This window comes from Mastomys coucha, unplaced genomic scaffold (assembly GCF_008632895.1).
Source record: "Mastomys coucha isolate ucsf_1 unplaced genomic scaffold, UCSF_Mcou_1 pScaffold16, whole genome shotgun sequence".
Taxonomy (NCBI): Eukaryota; Metazoa; Chordata; class Mammalia; order Rodentia; family Muridae; genus Mastomys; species Mastomys coucha.
Genome location: NW_022196898.1, coordinates 102104229 through 102124661, shown reverse-complemented (window position 1 = coordinate 102124661; position 20433 = coordinate 102104229). Strand labels below are relative to the sequence as shown.

General features: G+C 44.7%; 2 protein-coding genes across 6 annotated transcripts in view; one reads left to right on the top strand and one right to left on the bottom strand.

Moving 5' to 3' along the window:
- The window catches only part of Cryz (crystallin zeta), a 30626-nt gene extending 17683 nt beyond the window's left edge, over window positions 1-12943 (bottom strand). The window contains exons 1-5 of one of the 4 annotated variants that reach the window (XM_031375932.1): window positions 12274-12383; window positions 9832-10029; window positions 5844-5869; window positions 4845-4968; window positions 3014-3166 (exon numbers count right to left, since the gene is read on the bottom strand). In XM_031375932.1, coding sequence (XP_031231792.1) covers window positions 3014-3166; window positions 4845-4955 — 264 coding nt within the window. In that variant the 5' untranslated portion in view covers window positions 4956-4968; window positions 5844-5869; window positions 9832-10029; window positions 12274-12383. Of the gene's footprint in view, window positions 1-3013; window positions 3167-4844; window positions 4969-5843; window positions 5870-9831; window positions 10030-12273 lie in introns of all 4 variants that reach the window. The other 3 variants (XM_031375934.1, XM_031375931.1, XM_031375933.1) reach the window with 3 other exon arrangements.
- Tyw3 (tRNA-yW synthesizing protein 3 homolog) overlaps window positions 12410-20433 on the top strand; it is a 14779-nt gene continuing 6755 nt past the window's right edge. The window contains exons 1-4 of one of the 2 annotated variants that reach the window (XM_031375935.1): window positions 12415-12700; window positions 14200-14280; window positions 15062-15160; window positions 18601-18672. In XM_031375935.1, coding sequence (XP_031231795.1) covers window positions 12527-12700; window positions 14200-14280; window positions 15062-15160; window positions 18601-18672 — 426 coding nt within the window. In that variant the 5' untranslated portion in view covers window positions 12415-12526. Of the gene's footprint in view, window positions 12701-14199; window positions 14281-15061; window positions 15161-18600; window positions 18673-20433 lie in introns of both variants that reach the window. The other variant, XM_031375936.1, reaches the window with a different exon arrangement.

The window sequence follows — 20433 nt, the reverse complement described above, 5'->3', positions numbered from 1 at the left end:
CCACTGTAAGACAAGCAGGTGAGAAGTGACTCCAAGTTGAGGAAAGAAGCCACACAGGGACAGGAGCGCTCGAGGCAGGTCTTGAAGGTCGAGGTCTGAAGAACAGAACTGGAATTAGAAACAGTGGAAGAAGCCATTGGCAAAGGAGGCAGCCAAGACCAAATGCTGAGCCAGGCCAAGCATCTCCTCCCACTCATGTAAGCCATAGTTCTCACCTCAATGGGAGTAGGGTTTATTCTGGAACCATAGCCTGGGTGCGGGGAGTGCCGGGGAGATAAGTCAGCTCAAATGCTGTATTCCCAAGTGTTAACACTTTCATCAAGTAAAAAACCAAACGAAGGCGTAAACAAATGCATTCCTGGGAATATCGTGGTAGGCAGTTACAGGAAAGCAAGGAATTTGCTCCTATAGCTTCAAATGGTGTCTGATGATTACTCTTAGCATTAGGGTTGGTGGAAGTTTGTGGTCTATGTCTGCAGTCCCAAAGGATTTACCTAATAGTCACAAAGATGAATGTTAGGTCAAACAACGAGGTGCACAATGGACGACTATTAGCAGGGACTGAAGATGACCAAGATAACTTAGCTCAGGAGCTGCAAATGTTAACATGGGATGGGAGGGTTATGTTCTGGAAACTTCAGTGCATTCTCCAAATAGTAGGTAGGTATCTTCCATGTAGCACACAGTCGCGGCCAGAAATAACATGGAAAGAAACTAAACAGGAGTCCAGAGGCTGCATGTATGCTTCCGTGCCATCCTGCCAAGTGGTAGAAACAGCACAGACATAGACACAGCCCTGAGAGGGCAGAGGGGGCTCAGAGAAGAGCAGAGCAGAGGGGGGCGCAGAGACGAGTAGTTCAGTTCTGAAGAAAACAGCAGCAGAGAAGGAGTGGGAGACAAGAGTGTAACAAGCTGCCACAGTCCCACCTCACAGCCACGAGCACCTCACAGCCACCAGCGCCAAAGCCTACAAGCAATAGATGTGAGAGCTAGACAAAGCTTTTCGGCATTAGGACCCCAGGAGCAGGAGGGACTCCAGGTCACAGGGTTACTTCAACAGAAAAGACAACCTGAACTAAGCCACAGATAGTGGCCACAAAAGAGGAGAGGGATGTGCCAGATGGCCTGAGATGAGCCTCAAACAGCAGGTGTCAGCAAGACAACCTCAGTGGGCACAGATGACTTCAGCTTTTGATAGACTGAGGAAGGGCCTCCGAGGGCATAAAGGTAAGTTTTATTCAACTGAGGTAATTTCCAGCAGCTACCTGGACGTAGCCCTGGAAGCTTCTACCCTCAGTAAAATCTTATCTAGGCCTAGAATGTTTTCAACCTCTAAGACTTATTGCTGAATAAGCTCACTCTTTCTAGTTTGTTCTGATTCTGGCTGGCTGGTCAACTCAGCTATTCAAATGCTAACCAACTTCAACAGGCTTCTTTCAGCTTCGGACTGAATTGTTCTACTTGGCCTCATACTAACTTTGGCAATATGCTCTAATCTGGTTCCTTCTCATTCTCTGGCTTGTTCTGTATTCATGTGTCTACCCTGTTTTCTGCCTCTGCAACCTCTTTCTGTACAACTGCGCCCCCACCCCTGCTTGCTGCTCTCTCTTAAGTCACTTTTCTTTGCTCTCAGTTCTCATTAGAGTTGGGCAGATCCTATTCTGTCAAATCTTTCTGACTCATTACTTTGTCTGCCTCTCAATTAGACATCACTTTCAAACACGGGTGCTTCCTTCACTTTACCATCATTGTGGGATTAAAGGTATATACTTAGAGCCTATCTATCCCAGCCAGAGGGATTTAAGGTGTGTGCTAAGGACATGTCTGGCCAAAGTGACCATGTTGCTGGATTAAAATCCCTCTATACTGAGGGATGACCAATAGGACACAGGCCTTCCCCAAGAGAAGAGTCTATAGTGATGGATATACCCTACATCTGCCCTGCCTAGGAAGGGTACAGCTAGATGCACAGGACTATTAAGCACTGGAGAAGTCACTACTGTAACATATGACCTGGACTTTGATGGGAGTACATTGTCGACAGTGCCAGGTCTTAGCTGGATGCTCTAAGCTAGAGACAGTGGGCATGGGAAAGGAAATAGAGGTGGCCTGAGGCTGTGGATTGCTGTGAAAGAAGAACAAGCACAGAAAGCAGAGGTCTGATGGGATTGAAGGCTTGAGGCAACAGGATTGGGACAGCATCCAAAGGGCAAGCATGAAAACAAAGGGTGCTCGGAGGAAGGACGGCAGGACAGATGGTACGGCACATACCAAAGTGAAGGTTGGATTTCGGTTTTGATTTTGTTTAAGAAAATGTTAAGTGACTGAGAGTGCCAAATGTCATTGCAAAGTTAAGAAAGATAATAACACAAAAGAATCCATTCACTCTGGGAGTCTAGAAACCATCAGTGGCATTGGCAGAAAAAGATGTAGAGATGCTGTGGCGGCAGAAGCCAGAGTATTAAAGACAGAGAAGCAAACAGCTGCAGGAATCCGCCCACTTCCCGCACAGGGGCAAGTTAAGTTTCTCTAGTTCAGCCCAATTTTGGCAAACGCGGTGCCAAGGTTGAACAGGTTAATAAATTAAGAAGAAAAGAAGGTAGTTATAAATATGCTACAAAGGCACTATCCACACCAGGCATGGCTTCTGGCAGAACAACGAGGATAAACATGATCACAGTCCTGATCGATCTCGACTCCAAAACTGCACAGTGTCTTGGCACGTGCACACGGTTTATCACCCTCCAAAACAGTTAATCTTCCCTTTTTTTTGTGAAAGGAAATTAAAACATTCTGACTGTGCAGGACAAAAGCTGTCCATCTGCCATCTCCCAGTTTGTTTCTGTCACTCAACATTTCTATTAGACCAGACGGACCACAGCTTTCTTTTTGACTAGGAGTCCCCAAGTACCAGAAGATGTGCGGTGAGTACCTCTCAAAGCCTTTAAAGCTATAATTCAACTTCAGAGTGATGCTACTAAGTCAAAATAGAAATAAGTGAAGAATGGAATACCTTGAAAGCAGACACATTGTCTCCAACAGATTCTATGATCCCAGCCACATCCGAGCCTGGAGTGTAGGGTAAGGCAGGTTTTCGACTGTAAGTCCCAGAGCGAATGTATGTCTCTACTGGGTTGACACCACAGGCATGGACTTTGATTAGGACCTGTAATGACAACACTTGTCAGTTTGTACAGAACACTGAGGCATTGCTTTACAATAGCGCTGTGTGGAAAAATGATGGAGCTGGAGAAACTGAGAAAATAAAGCAAGACCAAGCCAGCCCCTGCCGCCAGCCTGTGTTCTAAGTCTGCAGTAGGAAGTAAGTTAGAGATGCTGGTGAGGGTGTGGAGAAAGAGGAACACTCCTCCATTGCTGGTGGGATTGTAAGCTGGAATCCTCTCTGGAAGTCAGTCAGGAGCTTCCCCAGAAAATTGGAAAGAGTTCTACCTGAGAACCTAGCTATAGCATTCCTGAGCATATACCCAAAAGATGCTCCACATTTTTGAAGGTTTGTTTTTGTTGGTTTGCTTGCTTGTTTGTTTGTTTTTGTTTTTGTTTTGTTTTGTTTTGTTTTGTTTTTTTGAGACAGGGTTTCTCTGTGTAGCCCTGGCTGTCCTGGAACTCACTCTGTAGCCCAGGCTGGCCTCGAACTCAGAAATCCGCCTGTCTCTGCCTCCCAAGTGCTAGGATTAAAGGCGTGAACCACCACTACCCGGCCATTTTTGAAGTTTTTAAAGTTTTTAAGTTTTACAGAGACTTTGGATTTTTAAAGGCTGCAGGACTTTTTAAGTTTGCAAAATATTTCATAATGTGATGCTGACATTAATTTGTGATCTTGGGGATGAAAAAGAAAAGTTGTGGCTTAACACTATATGTTTGTTTATCAAGATCACCACAGATGAATTATGCTGGCTAATTCTATATCAACTTGACACAAGCTATAGTCATCTAAGAGGTATGGACCTCAACTAAGAAAATGCACAAACAAGATAGGACTCTAAGTAGGCCTTACTAGTGATTGATGTATGAGGACCCAGCCCACTGGGGGCCACGCCACCCCTAGACTGATGGTCCTGGGTACTATAAAAAAGTAGGCTGAGCAACAGTGAGGAGCAAGCCAGTAAGCAGAACTCCTCCATGACCTCTGCATCAGCTCCTGTCTTCAGGTTCCTGTTCCATTTGAGTTCCTGTTGATTTTAGGTAAAAGAAATAGGTTCAAAGATGGAATGAGAGTCTCTTGGGGAAACTGGATAAACTTAAGATTGTTAAAATCTGAGAGGGTGATAAGAAATGAACCTGGAAAGATGAGCTATGAATAAAATGAAAGAAAATCTTACTAGGTTTTTGAAGGATATTAGACTAGGGGGATGAAATGTGCCTTAAGTGTATGCAACTTGAGTCAAAAGGATATTGATAAAATTCACTAGGGACAATTAAATTCCACAGCTGAATTCCCTTAAGCATAATGTTACAAAGCATTAGTGCAGAGGGGGAAATTACTTTCCCATCATGTGAAAAACAAAAACCAGAGCAGAACTTACTCAGCATTCCCAGGACACCAAAAGGATACTGGCATTATGTGCTACAGAGCTGACTTCTTACATCAGAAACTGCGTAGCCAGAAGTTATTCCTTTACAAGTGTCTACCTCGCTAAGTATCATGTTCGTGGTTGCCAGGGTTCACATAGACAAGTAAACACTGCCCTGCTTCAGTATCCGTAGCTCTCGGTGCACCTGCTCTGGCCAGCCACTGCAATGATCGATCAGTGCACTTGCTCTGGCCAGCCATTGCAATGATCGGTGTACCTGCTCTGGTCAGCCACTGCAATGAATGCGTTCACCTGATGGCTCTGTGGAACAGGGACAACCACGTCTGACTGGAGCTTCAGCACTTCTGGTCCACCAAATTCAAACACTCGAATAGCCCTCATCAGCTTCTGTCCAGTTGCCATGGCGATCTAGAAGCTAAGATAAATTAATATATTATCATATTATATCTAGGCTATCCCTGTTTTTCATCCCCCCGCCCCAAGAGGAAACAGATCAAATAATTTTTCAAACAACAATTTAAGCCAGGAGCTTCCCACTGATCTCATTTCATTCGTGAGGACCTTTCATCTTAAAAACCCTTCAGCTACAAAGCAAAATACTCCATAGGACTTCCTGTGAGGATTCACTGCCTTCAACAAGGGAGTCAAACATGCAAATAGAAACATCTGTGGTGACCAACACAGGACACCGCAGCTGATGTTTCCTTTGCTATAAGCTCGGGTTGCAGTGCCTTAGAAATTTTATGAACTAACATTAGATTTAGGGATCTTTAGTTAGATTATAAAGTGTTGCAAACATAATAGAGAAACAAGGAAAAAGCACATTTATCCCTAGCTTTAACAAGTTAATCTTTTAATAACCTAAAGCATTATAGATATAATTGAAGCCTATTGCACTCATCTTCCAGACTACCTCTGGGCATCATTTTCAAGAATCGATTAATACCATAAATCCAATGCTAGTAGTTGGCGAGCATGTTTATATGCATTTACGAGCAATGTGTGCAATTATTTTGTATATTTACTAACTTTATTTAGGTTGAATTGTACTGAATTATGGTATTTCCTTTTTCCTCTTAGTACTATTTTCTTTTAACTTATTGGGTTATGGAAACAGACTTCGTGCATTTTTTCTCTTTTCTATCACATTTGTCTATATGTGCATGCATGTGTGAGAGGAGGTGTGGACACAAGCCAAGGCACACGTGTGGAGGGCAGAGAACAACCAGGAGTTATGTGGGGTCCAGGGACCAAACTGAGGTGGCCAGGCTTGGTGGCAATTGCTTTTACCTGTTAAACCGTCTCCTTAGTTCTCACTGTAACAAAAGGAGAAAGAAAATTGGAAGTTAAAATACAGCGCACCTGTTTATACCTAATAATGGCCCAGCTAACTTTTCTGTCATCCCATTAAAAGGAAGATAAAAGGTAGTTAAAAATAAACTATAAGAAAAGCAAAGCTAACTAGCAAATGAAACTATGTAGCTGGAAACACCATACTGATAGATGTGATGAACTGGTTTTAGCTGTTTCTTTAAATAAATCAAATCAAATAGTTAGATTCTGCTGCTACCAAGGTGGTGCTTGAGACACAAAACTCAAAGCCTGAGAAAAAACAGTTTTCTATGCAGTCCAGAAAACAAGTCAGGCAAAACACTAATGCCCTCACGTCCTTATATGGTCTCAGCAGCAAACCAAAGTACAACTTCCCAGGGTCTGGCTCGGGTGAGGCTGTAAGGCTTGCAGAGCATGGGTGAGGGGTTACTCACAGGGGTGTGGATGACTCCAAACCAACCACACCACTGGAGAGTCTCACCCAGCATGGGTAAGAACTTCCCCATATAGATGGAAATCCTCTCCGAGTAGCCCTCTACCTTCTAGCACCTTCTGGAACAAAGAGACCAAGTGCAGATAGGGCAGGGTTGCCCACAGTCGGGCCAAGGTCCAGGAGTGGCTGGAACACCAAGAAAAGGTGCAAGGACCCCATCCTTCTGGGAAAGGACATCAGCAGTCAACAATCGTGACCTCGAGGGTCTGAGGGTGTATTGTAAGAAAGTCATCCTGGCCTTCTGCTGCAGGCCACAGCTCAGAGAATAGCACTTCTTAATAGTAAATCACTATGCTGGATGTAAAGGCTGCTATGAACTGTATACACATGTGCACGTGTGTATACACATGTGCACGTGTGCACACACACAGACGTGAGATGTTTAACCCCCTTTTCATTTTTTTCTTCTTTGTTCTCTTTCATTGCTGTGCCATAGCTAGCATCTAGCCCCTAAGCATGCTAAGCATCTACAACCAGGTTCTACATCCTGACTTTGGCTTTGTTGAGAAAGGGTATGGCTATGTGGATCAGGTTGGTCTTGAACACTCTATGAAGCCGATGGTGGCCTCCAACTTACAATCATGCAGCCTCTGCATCTTGATGCAGTGATTACAGGCATGCACTACCTCATTCTGTTTTTTCCACTTTCTGTTTCTATTTACTGCCTCCTTATCTATTTCCCATACATATCTGTCTTTCCAGCAGACATCGCTATTAGCCTCAAAAGACTACTATAATAATAAAAACAATATTGTTCTAAAGCAGGGTCTGAAATCTTGTTGCTCACTCATTTGTTTTTCTTACATTTTGAAGGGGGGCAGAAGAAAAGGAAGGGAGAGAGGGGAAGACGGCTGAGACTTCTCTTCACTCTGTCCTATGTCTAGGAGATCAGCCCCCCCACCTCCAACACACACACACACACACACACACACACTTTATCCTAATACTGCAAAGAGAGACCTGTCCATGGCATCACCAGCCACCCTTTGCTTCTCTTAATCTCATTTCCCACTGAGCCTTTGCATTCCAACTGCTTCAGCCTGCACTCATTACCTCTGAACTCAACCACAGTACCATCATCTGCTTCATAACACTGGTGCTGTATCAAAAGGAATCTGCAGGGGGCCAGCCCCAGCCTTCTAGGGTTTGGAGCTGAGGTGGAAAAAAGAGTTTAACAAAAGCCAAAAGCCTGTTGATCTCTGGCCTCATAACTCTCTCTAACTGTATTGAGGGCTAGAAGGGGATGGCTTCTGGAAACTTCACACTTTTGATTATTCTGTGGCTGGAAACTGCTGGCTTCTGCCAGGAGCCATCTAGGAGAAGCTGAAAACTAGCAGGTGATCTTCCTGAGATGGCTCCACCGTGACTGTGAAGCTATGACAGATTTGGTCCCTTAGGCAAGGCCGAGATTATATTTGGAGAAAGATTCCTGCTATTAATATGCTTTTCCTGTTATTACTAATAACAATCACTAGGTATTAGCCTATCTTTTGAGCAGATCTCTGCAGATCAATGAAGATGTACTGTCTTGTAGTGATGCCATATAGACAAGTGGATGATTCCTTAATTCTTATTGATGATTCTATAAGAATTCTTAAAATTATACTAATAATTACTAAGACCTTTTATAATACAGCTGCCATTAAGTCCTTTCTGATATCAAAACTTTAATGAGAACTCTGTCAGTCTTCAAGTTAATTGCTTCTGAGATAGAAAGTAGACATTTACAACTTAGAGCACATTCTAAGAGGTTGTAAAACAATTAGCCAAAGGTCATAAAAGAGAACTAATGATTTATTCGATTTGTAAGGACATAAGATAACATATTGACTGGGTTTATCTATATAAAGCTTCAACGATAACTTAGCTATGGTCTTTAACTCTCCATGAACCTGCAGAGCTAGGACAGATAATGAATGTCTAGCCAGAAAATTACTATTAATGTATATGCATGGAAACATTCTCTGTTGTAAACTTCTTGTTCAATTTATGATTTGAATTTGTGTTTGAACTTCTAGGGAACTTTTATGAAAAAAAAAAGGATACTTGGATAAACCATGTGATCTATTCTAGAAAAGGTACAAGAGAGTAGAAAAGGTTACATTGTATTGGGAGCAAAGCCATTGTTACATCAGAGCAGGAGGAGAGAGCAAGATTAGGAAAAGAACTTTTTTAGAGAAAACTTTTTTGAAGAAGGTTTTAGAGAGCAAGAGAAGATACAGCCTAAAATCACTTTTCAATGCCTCCCCTTTTCTTCTGGTGACTCCAGCTAGCAGGCTGGGAGTTAGAGAGGCAGTTCTGGCAGAGACAGAGCAAAGACTACTTTACTTAATCCCCTGCTGTTTTACAAGGGGTGCTAAAGGTCAGAGACATGAAGTTTTCTGGCCTCAGAACAACTCAGACAGGCAGGTCAGCTACCATAGAACGTGACCTAGGCTTAAGACAGGTAAACATTTTATTATAGTAAAGGCAACCCTAAATAACTCACAAGACGAAGTCTTGCCTACTGACACTCTTCCCCCTCAGCTACCTTCAAGAGAAAACCAGAAAGAACAACTGGAGTTGGCCCCCAGCAGGCTTCTTTTTGCTTTAACTCTCTGTGTTTCAATAAGCACTGGGGAAACTTAATCCCTTTGTGCTTCAATAAGTGCTTGGAAACTTAACTCTTTGTTACCGATCTGTACTTAAATAAATGCTTAAAAATGAGCTGGTTTTAATATCGTGCTTTAGCAAGCACTGAGAACTTAACTTTCTAACTCTGCTTCTGGTGAATTAACACATGCTGTTCAGCAGCAGGAATTAAGTAAGAGGGTTTATTGTTAGTGCTCCTTTCTCTGGACAGTCAGGCAGGAGCCCCTTGCTGGCCAGGCAAGCATTTCAGAGCTCCTTAACTGTTTTTGAAACAGAGAGAAGCCCTTCACACAGACAACACACACCGGGGAGTGTGTGTGCTGCACCACCTTTCTCTATTGCTGTCAGCCTTTTTATACTTTTAAACAAAAAGTTCTCTAAGAAAGAATTACCTAATGGATAAAATGTTACATAAAAGGTGAGTTATGGAAAGGTATCACTATCAAGTTCAGTGCAGTGTTTCATACCGCAAGCTCATTATAAGTTTAAAGCAGCAGTTTTTACATGGCTTTGCCTTATCACAGTGTACGCCTGTGGCTTCATCCTTGGACCTGAATATTTTTCCTTAAACACAAATTGGTCCCAAGCCTATATTCTCTTTTTAGTGTAATTATGAAAGCTCACTATATTTCTTATTATGCAGCCTTCGCTTACTATTATGAGGAGTGGGCACATTCTATTCTTGATTCTAACTTGATTACATCTTCCTAGCAAAGCCACTAAAACCATCTTAAAACTTTCTTCCTAAAATGATTTAAATCAAATCAGGAATTCTATGAAATCATTAATTCATCTAAACAGCATTAATTCATGAAAGTTCACCTTTATGTTGATCTGTAGCTCTGCTCAATAGGGTAGGGCAATGGCTAGGAATCCTTAGATTATATATGACAGGAAAGGCATGACAGCTGCAGGAAGCAATCCTGAGATGAAGTCTCTTGGGATCTTGCCTCTCAGAGCTCAGCCATCCTAAGCCTCCAGGAAGGCCACCTGCTGGCCTTCACCTTTCCTAGATGGCTCCTGACAGGAATCACAAGAGTAAAATAGCATGAGATAATAACAGCAATCATGAAAAACCTTGAGCCTTCGTAATACCCATCTTTTCCTAAAAAGCATAGTTTTTAAATCTCCATTCATTTAATTGTCTTCACAATAAAAAAAAATGAAAAGTTGCTAAAACGTTTGCCTTACGCAGCCCTAAAAAGGCAAGCTTCCTTTTCCAAATGAGAAAGCATTAGAAGAGGTTCAGAGACCCTGGCAGGTCACAGCAGGGCTAGAACCCAAGTCCAGTGCCTTAAATGTTGGCTGATTTTGTTTTTCTTAACTTATAATCTTCTAACTTCACTTTTGGAAATGTTGGCATAGATTATCCTTCTTTCCTCTAAAATTAATTCTGGAATGTATGAACAATTGGGTATGAAATGTCACCAAGCTGCAGGCTGGGGCACATACTATCTAATAAAGGCATCTATTGGGGTATTCTTCAAATGCTTATGAATTGGGAAATAGAGTAGAAACACAAAAGACATGGTTCAACAGGGAAAGCTAATCTACCCTGATGGTACAGGGAAAGCTAATCTACCCTGATGGTACAGGGAAAGCTAATCTACCCTGATGGTACAGGGAAAGCTAATCTACCCCATGGTACAGGGAAAGCTAATCTACCCTAATGGTACAGGGAAAGCTAGTCTATCCTGATGGTAGAGGTGGTCTAGCATGGTCTACCTGTGGAGATTGCCTGCAACAGAGTAAGATTTACTATTACTCATGGTCTCACAGTGGACAAGGAGGAGCTTTCTGCCACTTTGGAGCATCCTACACTGTAGTCCAGGCTAAACCAGAACTCAGTTCATAGACCAGGTTGGTCTGGAGCTCTGGATAACTTCCTTGCCTCAACTTTCCTAGTACGTGCACCATCATGCCTAGTTTCTTTGGTTTGTTAACTATACTATGGTTTAAATGAGCATTTCTATTTATCAAATACATATGTTGTGAAAATTGTTTATAGTACCTTGTTTTATTTTTATTTTACTTTTTATTTCTAGGACATACACAATTAAAAAAAATCCTCTAGACTCTGTTTGAACTCATTCATAGGTTTAAATGAACGTTAAAGGGATAATATCTTAACATAGATTTAATGGTCAACTCTCAAACTCAAGGGTAAAAACATATTACTAATCAAGTGCAGAGGGCTAAGGTTAGGGCTAGCAGCAAGGGACATTTGCTGTCCTCTTGCTGAGGGCTTCATCTGAATTCCCGGCACCAACATGATGGCTCAGGCTCAAAACCTATTCTAACTCCAGTCCCAGGAAATCCAATACCCTCTTCTGTCCTCTGAGTGCTCCAGGCATGCACATGGTGTGGCCATGCAAGCAAAACACCTATACACATAAAATAAATAGATTTTTTTTTTTTAAAAAAAAGAGCAAAATAAAATAAAATTAATTTCTAGAAATGGTTTTAAATGAAGGCTAAAAAAGAGGCCCAATAGTTATAAAATGTAAGGCCACTGTTCCAGAATGGCTCATGGACGCATGCGGCTTATTATTAACTCAGAAACACAAATAAATGATGAAAATTAACATTCAGTACAAGTCTTTTGGCTATATGATGTTGTCACGGTCTTGCTTTCACAGAGATCACTCTGTACCCCTACAGCATTTCATGGATAGGGCAGGCCCTGCTCCAGTGTGAGATAATGCTGCTACATGCTGCATTCCCTAGGACAGGAGCCAGCAGGGAGTTATGCACAGTGGCCTTCACACTTTCAATCATTAACAGGTCTTTTCTGGTCACAGTAGGAATAGTAAATGCGCAAGATGTAGTTAACAAAGTATTAGGTTTTTCTAACTCTGTCCCTCTCTGTGTCCCTCTGTCTCTGAGTCTCTCCAGGTCTCTCTTCTTTCTTTTGAAGACTACTGTAAGTGGGTGCCACTAAGTCTAAAAATGGGAATGACAGCGCCCACTGCATACACAGTGGAGGCCAGAACACAGACCTCCTCTACCTGCACCTGGGAAGTTGTGAACCCGGAGTTGGGGCGCGAGTAGGACACGAAGAGGATGCGAGCATGTACATTTCCTGACAGGCAACAGTTCGCAGCCAGGGGGTTTGATCTCTATCCCACAGTGAACCACCCGGCCGCCTGCTGTGCGATAACTCCAGTGCAAATCTCCTGGAGCCTAGAACTTCAAAGAAAGAAGGAAAGAAAAGCCTCCCGGCAGACTAGACTAGAAGCTTGCTCGCGGTCCTGGGTGACTTACCCTCCTCGAGAGTAGGAATCAAAACCTCCTAAGTTCCAGAGTTTCCCTGGGAAAAGAGAGGGGCTGGCTTTTCCTAACTTAGCAAGGCTCCACCTCGCGGGTTACGCCCCTACCGTCTGGCGACGCCGCCTCGCTCCTGGTTGCGCGAGTGGGGAAGTTTGGTCCTCTCCGGTCACCGTGGCGGCAATATGGCTGCGCCCATGAAGAAGGAAGCGAGTTCCAAAGCAGAGAGCCGACTCCAGGTCGCTCGCTCATGGACCGCAGCGCAGAGTTCGGCCGATGGAAGGCGCAGAGTCTGAGCAAGGCAGACCTTAGCCGGAAGGGCAGTGTGGACGAGGACGCGGTGGACGTGGTGGAGCTCCTGAATTCGCGGGAAGAGTTTTTCACCACCAGCTCCTGCGCAGGCCGCATCCTCCTTCTGGACGGGGTGAGGCCCTGACCCGCGGAGGCTTGTGCGGTCGGGACGGTGGCCTCGGTCACCTGTGCTTCCAAAGAATTGTTATCTCCGTGGGACCCTTACGAGCGATGTTGCAGAGCTAATAAGTCCCCTAAATGATGGTAGAACTAGCTTAAGTGGCAAAAGCTAGGAGGAAATTGGGTTTATAGATGCTGTAATTGGGTTTATAGAATGCTAGAGGAACTTAAGTCTCTAGTCCCTTGGGTCACGCCCACCCTCACTAGAACCCCTCTTACCGAGTCACAGTCACTACTAGATAGGCATCCCGAGGTTAAGGGGTCGCTGCCCCCTCGTGGTCGACTTCATTATTGCAGCCCTGGCCATTTTTGGCTATAAATGAAACTGTACTTGTAGATGGTCAAAGCCCGTGGCTGCGAACTGTTGACGGTCAGGAAATGTACATGTTCTCATCCTCTTCGTGTCCCACACGAACAGAGGATAACTAGATGACATCGACTGTATAGGATTTTGAGTGAGCGAAATGGGATAATTTATTTCCAGCATTTATTCGTGCCTGGCCCACATTGCTGGTTAAAAGTCACTAAGTCCCTCTTGGTTAATCACTTACTGAAGTCCCAGATTAGCAAGGTCTGTTCGTGTTTATATTGCTTCCATCATTTTGTTTCCATCGTTTTGTTCATGGACACTCTTGCTCACAAGCTAGCTGCCTCCACCCCTTCTACCGTTGTCCTGCCTGGGTTTTTTCAGATGAGTCTCTGAAACACTATTTATTGTCTCTCCTCCAAGCCATGTTACATAACACGTTCATATCTATGGTTATTTTAGAGATATAGTGATCTTTATGTTTGTGGTTTCTTGCTCCCACTTTGCAGTATCTGAGGGAATGATCTGTATATACCTATTAGAATTTGCAAAGAAGCAATGTTTAAGTCAGTGTTGTAATGAAAGCCCTTCCAGATCTTTGACACATTGATCCTCAATTCTTTTCGTATACAGTCTGCTTTAGAAATCTCAAATGCATTTCCATAGTGATGAGGAAAATGTCCAAAGGTGTGTCCATCGCAGGCATCAGCAAATGGTAGGTCTTCCGTAGTTAGCCACAGTGTTCTACAGGAGGTGCCTTCTCCCTCTTTCATTTTTTATGATGAAATACTGCTAACATACAAGTCCCTCATCATTTTTTTTCTTCCACCAAAAACATGACAAGAGGGGCATATGGCCCATGGTAAGTGTACTCTCCTAGCATTCATAAGGCCTTGGGTTTCATCCCCAGCATCACAACACAAGCCCAGAAGCAAACAAAAAGCATGGCTATGTTTCTGAAGACACCTGAGTACTTTTATCATCCAAGCCCTAGATTATTTGAGTTGATTTTTCTTCTAAGTTATCTATATTGAATTATTTTCAGTAATCTTTTTGAGTAATAATTAAGAATGCCCACCATATTATACAATGCAAATGTACTTAATTGATTAAGTTTTATAACTAAGTTGTCTGTCGTCTTATAGAGCACAAATGGTTCTGGGGTTCAGAAACAGCACTGCTGCTGGCTGCTGGTCACACACAAACCTTGTGCGAAAAACGATGTGGTAAGTTCTTAAATTAAAAAATGAACTCGAAAAGCCCGCAGTTTGAGTAAAGCCTAGAACACTCCCTTGTGTAATTGTGATGACTGAAGACTATGAAGCTTGGCAAGCCTTTGCGACACCTGCCCTGTTGGTTTGAAGGAGGTGATGGTGGGGAAGTGACCACGCGCCTGCCGCTCAGCACTGGGGCCTCTTCAGCAGCAGAGACTTTGGACATTTGGCTCACTGGGTCCAAGTCTCATTCAGCTCTGTTATTTAATAACTTTGCAACCTGGTATAAATTATAAAAGAAGAAGGGAATTCACTCTGTATTGCCAGCTTCAGTGTTGAAAATAAGTGTATATCATTTACCAGGATCACCTTTGGACACATTCATGGCTGTGCCCAATGTGTCATCTCTGAGCCTGGGGTGTTAGGTGAGCACAGGGAAGGTTGAATCAGGCAGAGACCTTTCCTTCCTAGGCCTTGTAGAAATCCAGCTCCATCCTATGCAGAGAAGATGAAAGGAGAGAAGTGGACACAGAGAGGCAATGGCTGGTTCAGGCATTCTCATGTTGAAGGGGGACGGGTCCATCCCCTTCATAGGCTCCATAGGAAACTTTAAGTAAAATAAGCAAAGAATAATGTTTGTAATAAATGTGTCAAGAAGGTAGAGGACACAGATGTCTCAGACAGTGTGGGTAGTGAGCATGAGACTGTCTAGGAAGCAGAAGGTGGGTGGGAGAACAGGTTGACAGGACAGGGTGGAACAGGTGAGCCTCATGCTGGCCTTTGGTTTCCTCAGATGGCAGCTCTGAAGGGTGCGACCAGCGATGCTGTTTTGAAGTTTGAACCTTTTATTCTCCATGTGCAATGTCGGACACTGCAGGATGCACGAACCCTGGTAAGACTTTGAGCTTGCTCTTGAATTTAGATGTCTGTCAATAGAATTAATTTTAGGCCTTAAGCCACCTTTTAAAATTATTTAATGTTGATTGATTCAGCTAATGTTTTGACTTAATTATTCTTCTCATCTGTTTGATTGGTCTAGCTCTTTATGTTTAGAGTTAGGAGCAGGGACCCCCCCATTGTCTCTGGGAAAGTGAAATGAGTAGCCCATGGCCGCTGTCGTCCTCAGTGCCTTCCCGTGAATTGCTGTGTCTTTGGTTTTCTGGCTGAGTGCTGGAAGAAAGCTCCGGAACTGCATGTCTGAGGTCTCCCTGCTCACCTTGCATGTTTTACTCTCTTACATGCAGAGTTGTCTCATGCAACTGTAATTTAGTGAGAGCACTCCCCACGTAGCACAGAGCATCCAGGTAGAGCTGTGTGCAGGTCCTCGCCCGCAGGCTGCTCTGAAGAACTTCTGAAGCTGAGACCGCAAAGGGGAGGAGCAGAGTTAGCCTACGGCTGGGAAGCGAAGATTCCAAGCAGAGTAGAGTGTTCCCTGTTCATAGTTTCAGAGGCAAGAAAGGACTGGCGAATTCACAGAGCAGAAGAAGCAGGGCATAGAGGAGAGGAAGGATGAGGGAAGAAAAAGATGGAGGCTTTCATGCCAGAAGAAGAGCTCTGGTTGCCTTGTCAGGCAAGGGCTAGCTGCAAAGGCCTTGGTGCACTGTGTTTGGAGAGCCTCATTCTGCCCCGGCATAGTCAGGGCTCAGCAACAGTGGCCTCTGTGAGGTGGGGTGGAGTGTGGTGGCATGGCCTGAGAGGACGTCAAAGAACATGAGAGGGTGACAGAGTCAAAATGTGTTATAGAGACACAGAGTGATGAGGTCATTCAGAAATCGGACAGCCTGAGGGGAGGAGTGCTGAAGGGAGTCACAACAGTGCCATAGTGTTACGCCACAGTGCCATACATAGCGCCAGAGAGGTGTCCAGGCTTGAGACATGCGACTTATTCTAGATGCCCATCTGTCAGGGATACATCTCTCTGCCTTACAGACAACCACCTCTCCCCAGCCTCTCTCATGGCCCTTCCTCTGTGAATGCACACCAGCAGCATCTCTCATAAGGACATCAGCACTGTTGACTAAACTCCTCATTTAGCATTACCAACATACAGGCCCTTTCTGCAAATGTCTCTGAGGTTAGCACATCACTGATGCCTTGAAAATCAGTTCCACTCTAACACCAAAATGAGGTTGGTGTTGGTGTAAAAGGCTGCTCTGGAGCGTGGACTGGCCTGAATGTGCACACTGGAGAGATGTCAGTGCACACCATTTAAAGCCATGTGGCAGGAGACAGTCACTGGAGAGAGTGAAAGGAAGCAGGAGCACTTAGACAGGCTTCCAAAGCCTTGGTTGACACAGTGCTCCGCAGCCTGCGGCTTTGTTTCCCCTAGACTTGGATCTGCCTCACTCTCATCTCACCCCAGAGCATTCCACCAGTGCTGCTTAAGCTTTACCATCCACATTTCAATATTGTCTTAGTTAGGGTTTCATTGCTGTGAAGAGACACCATGACCAAAGCAACTCTTGTAAAGAAAACATCTAATCAGGACTGGCTTACAGTTTCAGAGGTCCGCTCCATTGTCATGATGGTGAGAAGCATGGCAGCATTCAGACAGATTTGGTACTGGAGAAGGAGCTGAGAGCTCCACATCTTGATTCTTCTGCAGGCAGTCACTGGGTGGAGCCTGAGCATAAGAGAACTCAAAGCCCACCCCCACAGTGACACAGTTCCTCCAGCAAGGCCACACTTCCTAATCGTGCCACTCCCTGTGGGCCAAGCATCCAAAAGTGTAAGGCTGAGAGGACCACACCTATTCAAACCACCACACAGGCCCAGGTCCAGTTCCCAGTGCTAATCCCAGTAGAACCCAGATGTGCTCTCCTGGGCCAAAGCTGTGTTGGAAGTCTAACATGATAACTGCACATTAGATCTCACTGCAGTAGAGCACAGTTGTGCCCTGCCTATGAGCATGCTCAGGGTTACCCAGCATGTCAGATACCAGAGAAGAGTGGAAAGGGCCCATGGTGTCTCCCCAGCGTGTATTTATTCCAGGGAAAGGAGACAAGCAGTCAGAAGGCACAGTCTCTCCCTGGGGTAAGTGCTGTTTACAGCAGGTCAGGGCACTGTGCTCGAGAGCAGTGGGAAGGAGTGTCAAGAAGGCAGCTGGCAGGCAGGCTCCCTGCCTAGAGAGAACTGGATGGGACCAGGACCTGAGAAACTCGCAGGCAGGATACAAAGGCTGCTGTTGAAAAGGGCTTTTGGATATTCAGAGAACAGAGGGAAGTCAGATGACACCAGAGAAGAAGGCAGGGACTCAGCCTTGTAGAATGTTAGGCCTTGTGGTGTGGCGTGTGGACTCCGCTGTGGCTGCTCCGTAAGGAAACGTAAAGGGCAGGGATGGAGATGGACTCCTGAAGAAGTCTGTGAGTCCATCTCCATCCCTGTGAGGAAATGGAATGGCTGTCAGGGTCATGGGAGCTTGAGCAGACTGAAGAGGTGGGGACCTGGGTGAAGTTAGGTGTGATCTGAAGGTTGACGGAACCTACAGTCTTCCTACAATCTGAAGGGATTGTATGTGGGTGGGGGTCGGGAAGGGAGTGGGGTTGGAGGTTTAGAGTCATTGGATGGGTGATGGTGCCCTATGCCAAAGCCTGGCTGGGTAAGAAATGGGTTTTTTAAACACAGAGTCCACTGTGGATGAGTGATCTGAACTGAAGATGGGACTCATCAATCCAATACAGGGCACTGATAACATCTCCAAAGGAGAGCCACTTAGAGTAAATTCTTAGTGCCCACACTTCTGTACCATGGAATGTTGTGGTAGCATCCCTGGCTAAACTACCCCTTGATATCAATGTTTCTGCCACCACAACTATTTTGTAATTGTGACAGCTTGGCAATGTGTCCTGTCACTGCAGAACACCTCTAAGGTTAAAACCATGCCAAGTCAGGAACTGCTGAGCTGAGGAAGGCCTGTGCCCTTCAGTGGCTGGTCAGACGCCTGAGCATCTTCAAGGGTTCAGCATGTGCAAGCCCATGACATCTCACAGTTCTGGGTTTGGTTTTTTTTTAGGACTGGAAAGGATGCTGAGGGAACTCTTTCCTTTCTTAGAGAAAGCACTTCATTTGTTTGAAGTTTGCTTCTGTCTAACATGGTTTGGTCCTCAGCCTTAGTTTATGGTCATTGGTCAGAAGCCTGTTTTCCCCTCTGTTGATGACGTTTCCAAGGCTGCTCTTGGGGTATGTGTAACAGGTGTGATGGGCTTTGAAGCGCAGTCCACACAGCCAAGCACTCAGTGCTTTTGCAGTTATCTGTTTCTGCCACTTATGGGAAACAACTGAGGGCCCGGCTTGTTGGCACACCAGAACCTAGGGTGCTGTGTTTTCTTACAGCACTCAGTGGCAGTTGATTCTGGCTTCAGGAACTCTGGCATCACGGTGGGAACGCGAGGGAAGATCATGCTGGTAAGGTGCTATTGGCAGGAACAGTTCTGTAACCACTGTCTTTTCTACCTGTGCCCCCAACCCCCGTCCCCAAATAACGACTCTGAGAGTTATTGGTGAATAAATGCCGAGGCCATAAGTTTGGGCTTGTTCCCGCTAGCTCATAATTCATTTATCCTGTTTAAGCTAGTCTAAGCTCTGCCATGTGACTGGTTACTGCTGCTCAGCTTCCTTCGTCCAACTTTCTAGAGTCCCGGTGGTGAATCTTCCCCCTGACTATCCCCCTGCATTCCTCTCTGTGTGTCCAGATGTCCCTCACACCTGCTAACTGTGCACCAGCGTACTGGCCATCAGCTTTTTATTGACAGGTGATGCTTCCACACACAGTTCTGAGTCTGACATGAGCATGATTGCTGGGATTGTCTGTTAACACCCCTGTCCTTCCTTCCTTCCTTCTCAAAATTCCTTACTGTTGTCTGGGCCCCGGGAAAAGTGGACAGGCCCCTACCTGGATAGGAAATCCAGATTTTGGATTCATATCTGAGTCCCCGTTTTATACCACACTCTCTGCTTACTTTGAACCTGTTCCTTGAGTCCTGAGGGATGATGGGTTAAATATCGTTGTGCCGTGTAAAGGGATTCATAGGCATCCAAGTCTTCCATATTGATAATCTCTGTCCACAGCTGTGCTTCATAAACGTGTGTGAGCTTGTAACACTTATATCTGTTGTCTCCTCAGAGCTCTCGCAGATCATTTTCTTTGAGCCAAGTCTAGCCCGTGGGGAGTAGTTCACTCTACCCTCTGATGAATGACTACATACAGCTTGTTTCATATTACTGCATCCAAACTGAGTAGTAACATACTGTGTGATCTGCAAAATCAAGGAAATTTGTTATCTGTCCATTCACAGAAAATGTTTGCCAGACCTTGATCTAGATGACCCCAAGGTCCTTACAGCCTACGATCTTTTTGTCTTTCCCTGGCCAAGCCAACCCACAGTAATTTTGCCCAGTTCTGATCTCTGTGGTGTTTGCTGTTCACACAGCACATGCTGTATCAGAACACTGTCACATTCCTGCTATTCTAGATCCCTCCACTCATTCTATTTTTAACAAAGAGACTATTTCCCAAATAGAGGTGGCTTTCAACGGACTTAAAATATGACTAAATGGTAAATCAAAGCCTTCACTCCACAACACATCAAGTGCCCCAGGGAAAAGTTCACATATTTCTTTACCTTTCTCTCCATTTTCCCCTGTTTCCAGATAGCCACTAATCTGATCGCATCTGCCTCTGTGCCTTTGGCAGCCAGGCCCTGCGCCCTCAGCCTGGTCCTGAGCCAGCACCAGCATCCATCTATGTCCTCATTTCTAAGATTGTCTCCTGACAAGCTTCTGAGAGGCCTCCTCCAGCCTTTCCAGTCTCTCACCAACATTGCCAGACTCTCTCCTTTAAAACACCAGGGTCTCCCAAGCTTTTCTCTGATACTCACAGCCTTAAACTGTGTGTGTGTGTGTGTGTGTGTGATGTTCCAGCCATGCAAATCTGTTCTACCGCTGTTGCTGCTCTGACTAGAACATCCACTCTCTGTTTTTATGTCTAATGAAATTGTCCTTATCCCTGGAAATTCCACTCAAATGCTTGCTTTGGTATGGAGCTGAGCCCCAGATTTCACCAGAGCATCTGTCAAATTTTGGTCCAGTCTATTTGGACTTCTGTAGGCTTCTTGTATGTTTATGGGCATCTCTTTCTTTAGGTTAGGGAAGTTTTCTTCTATAATT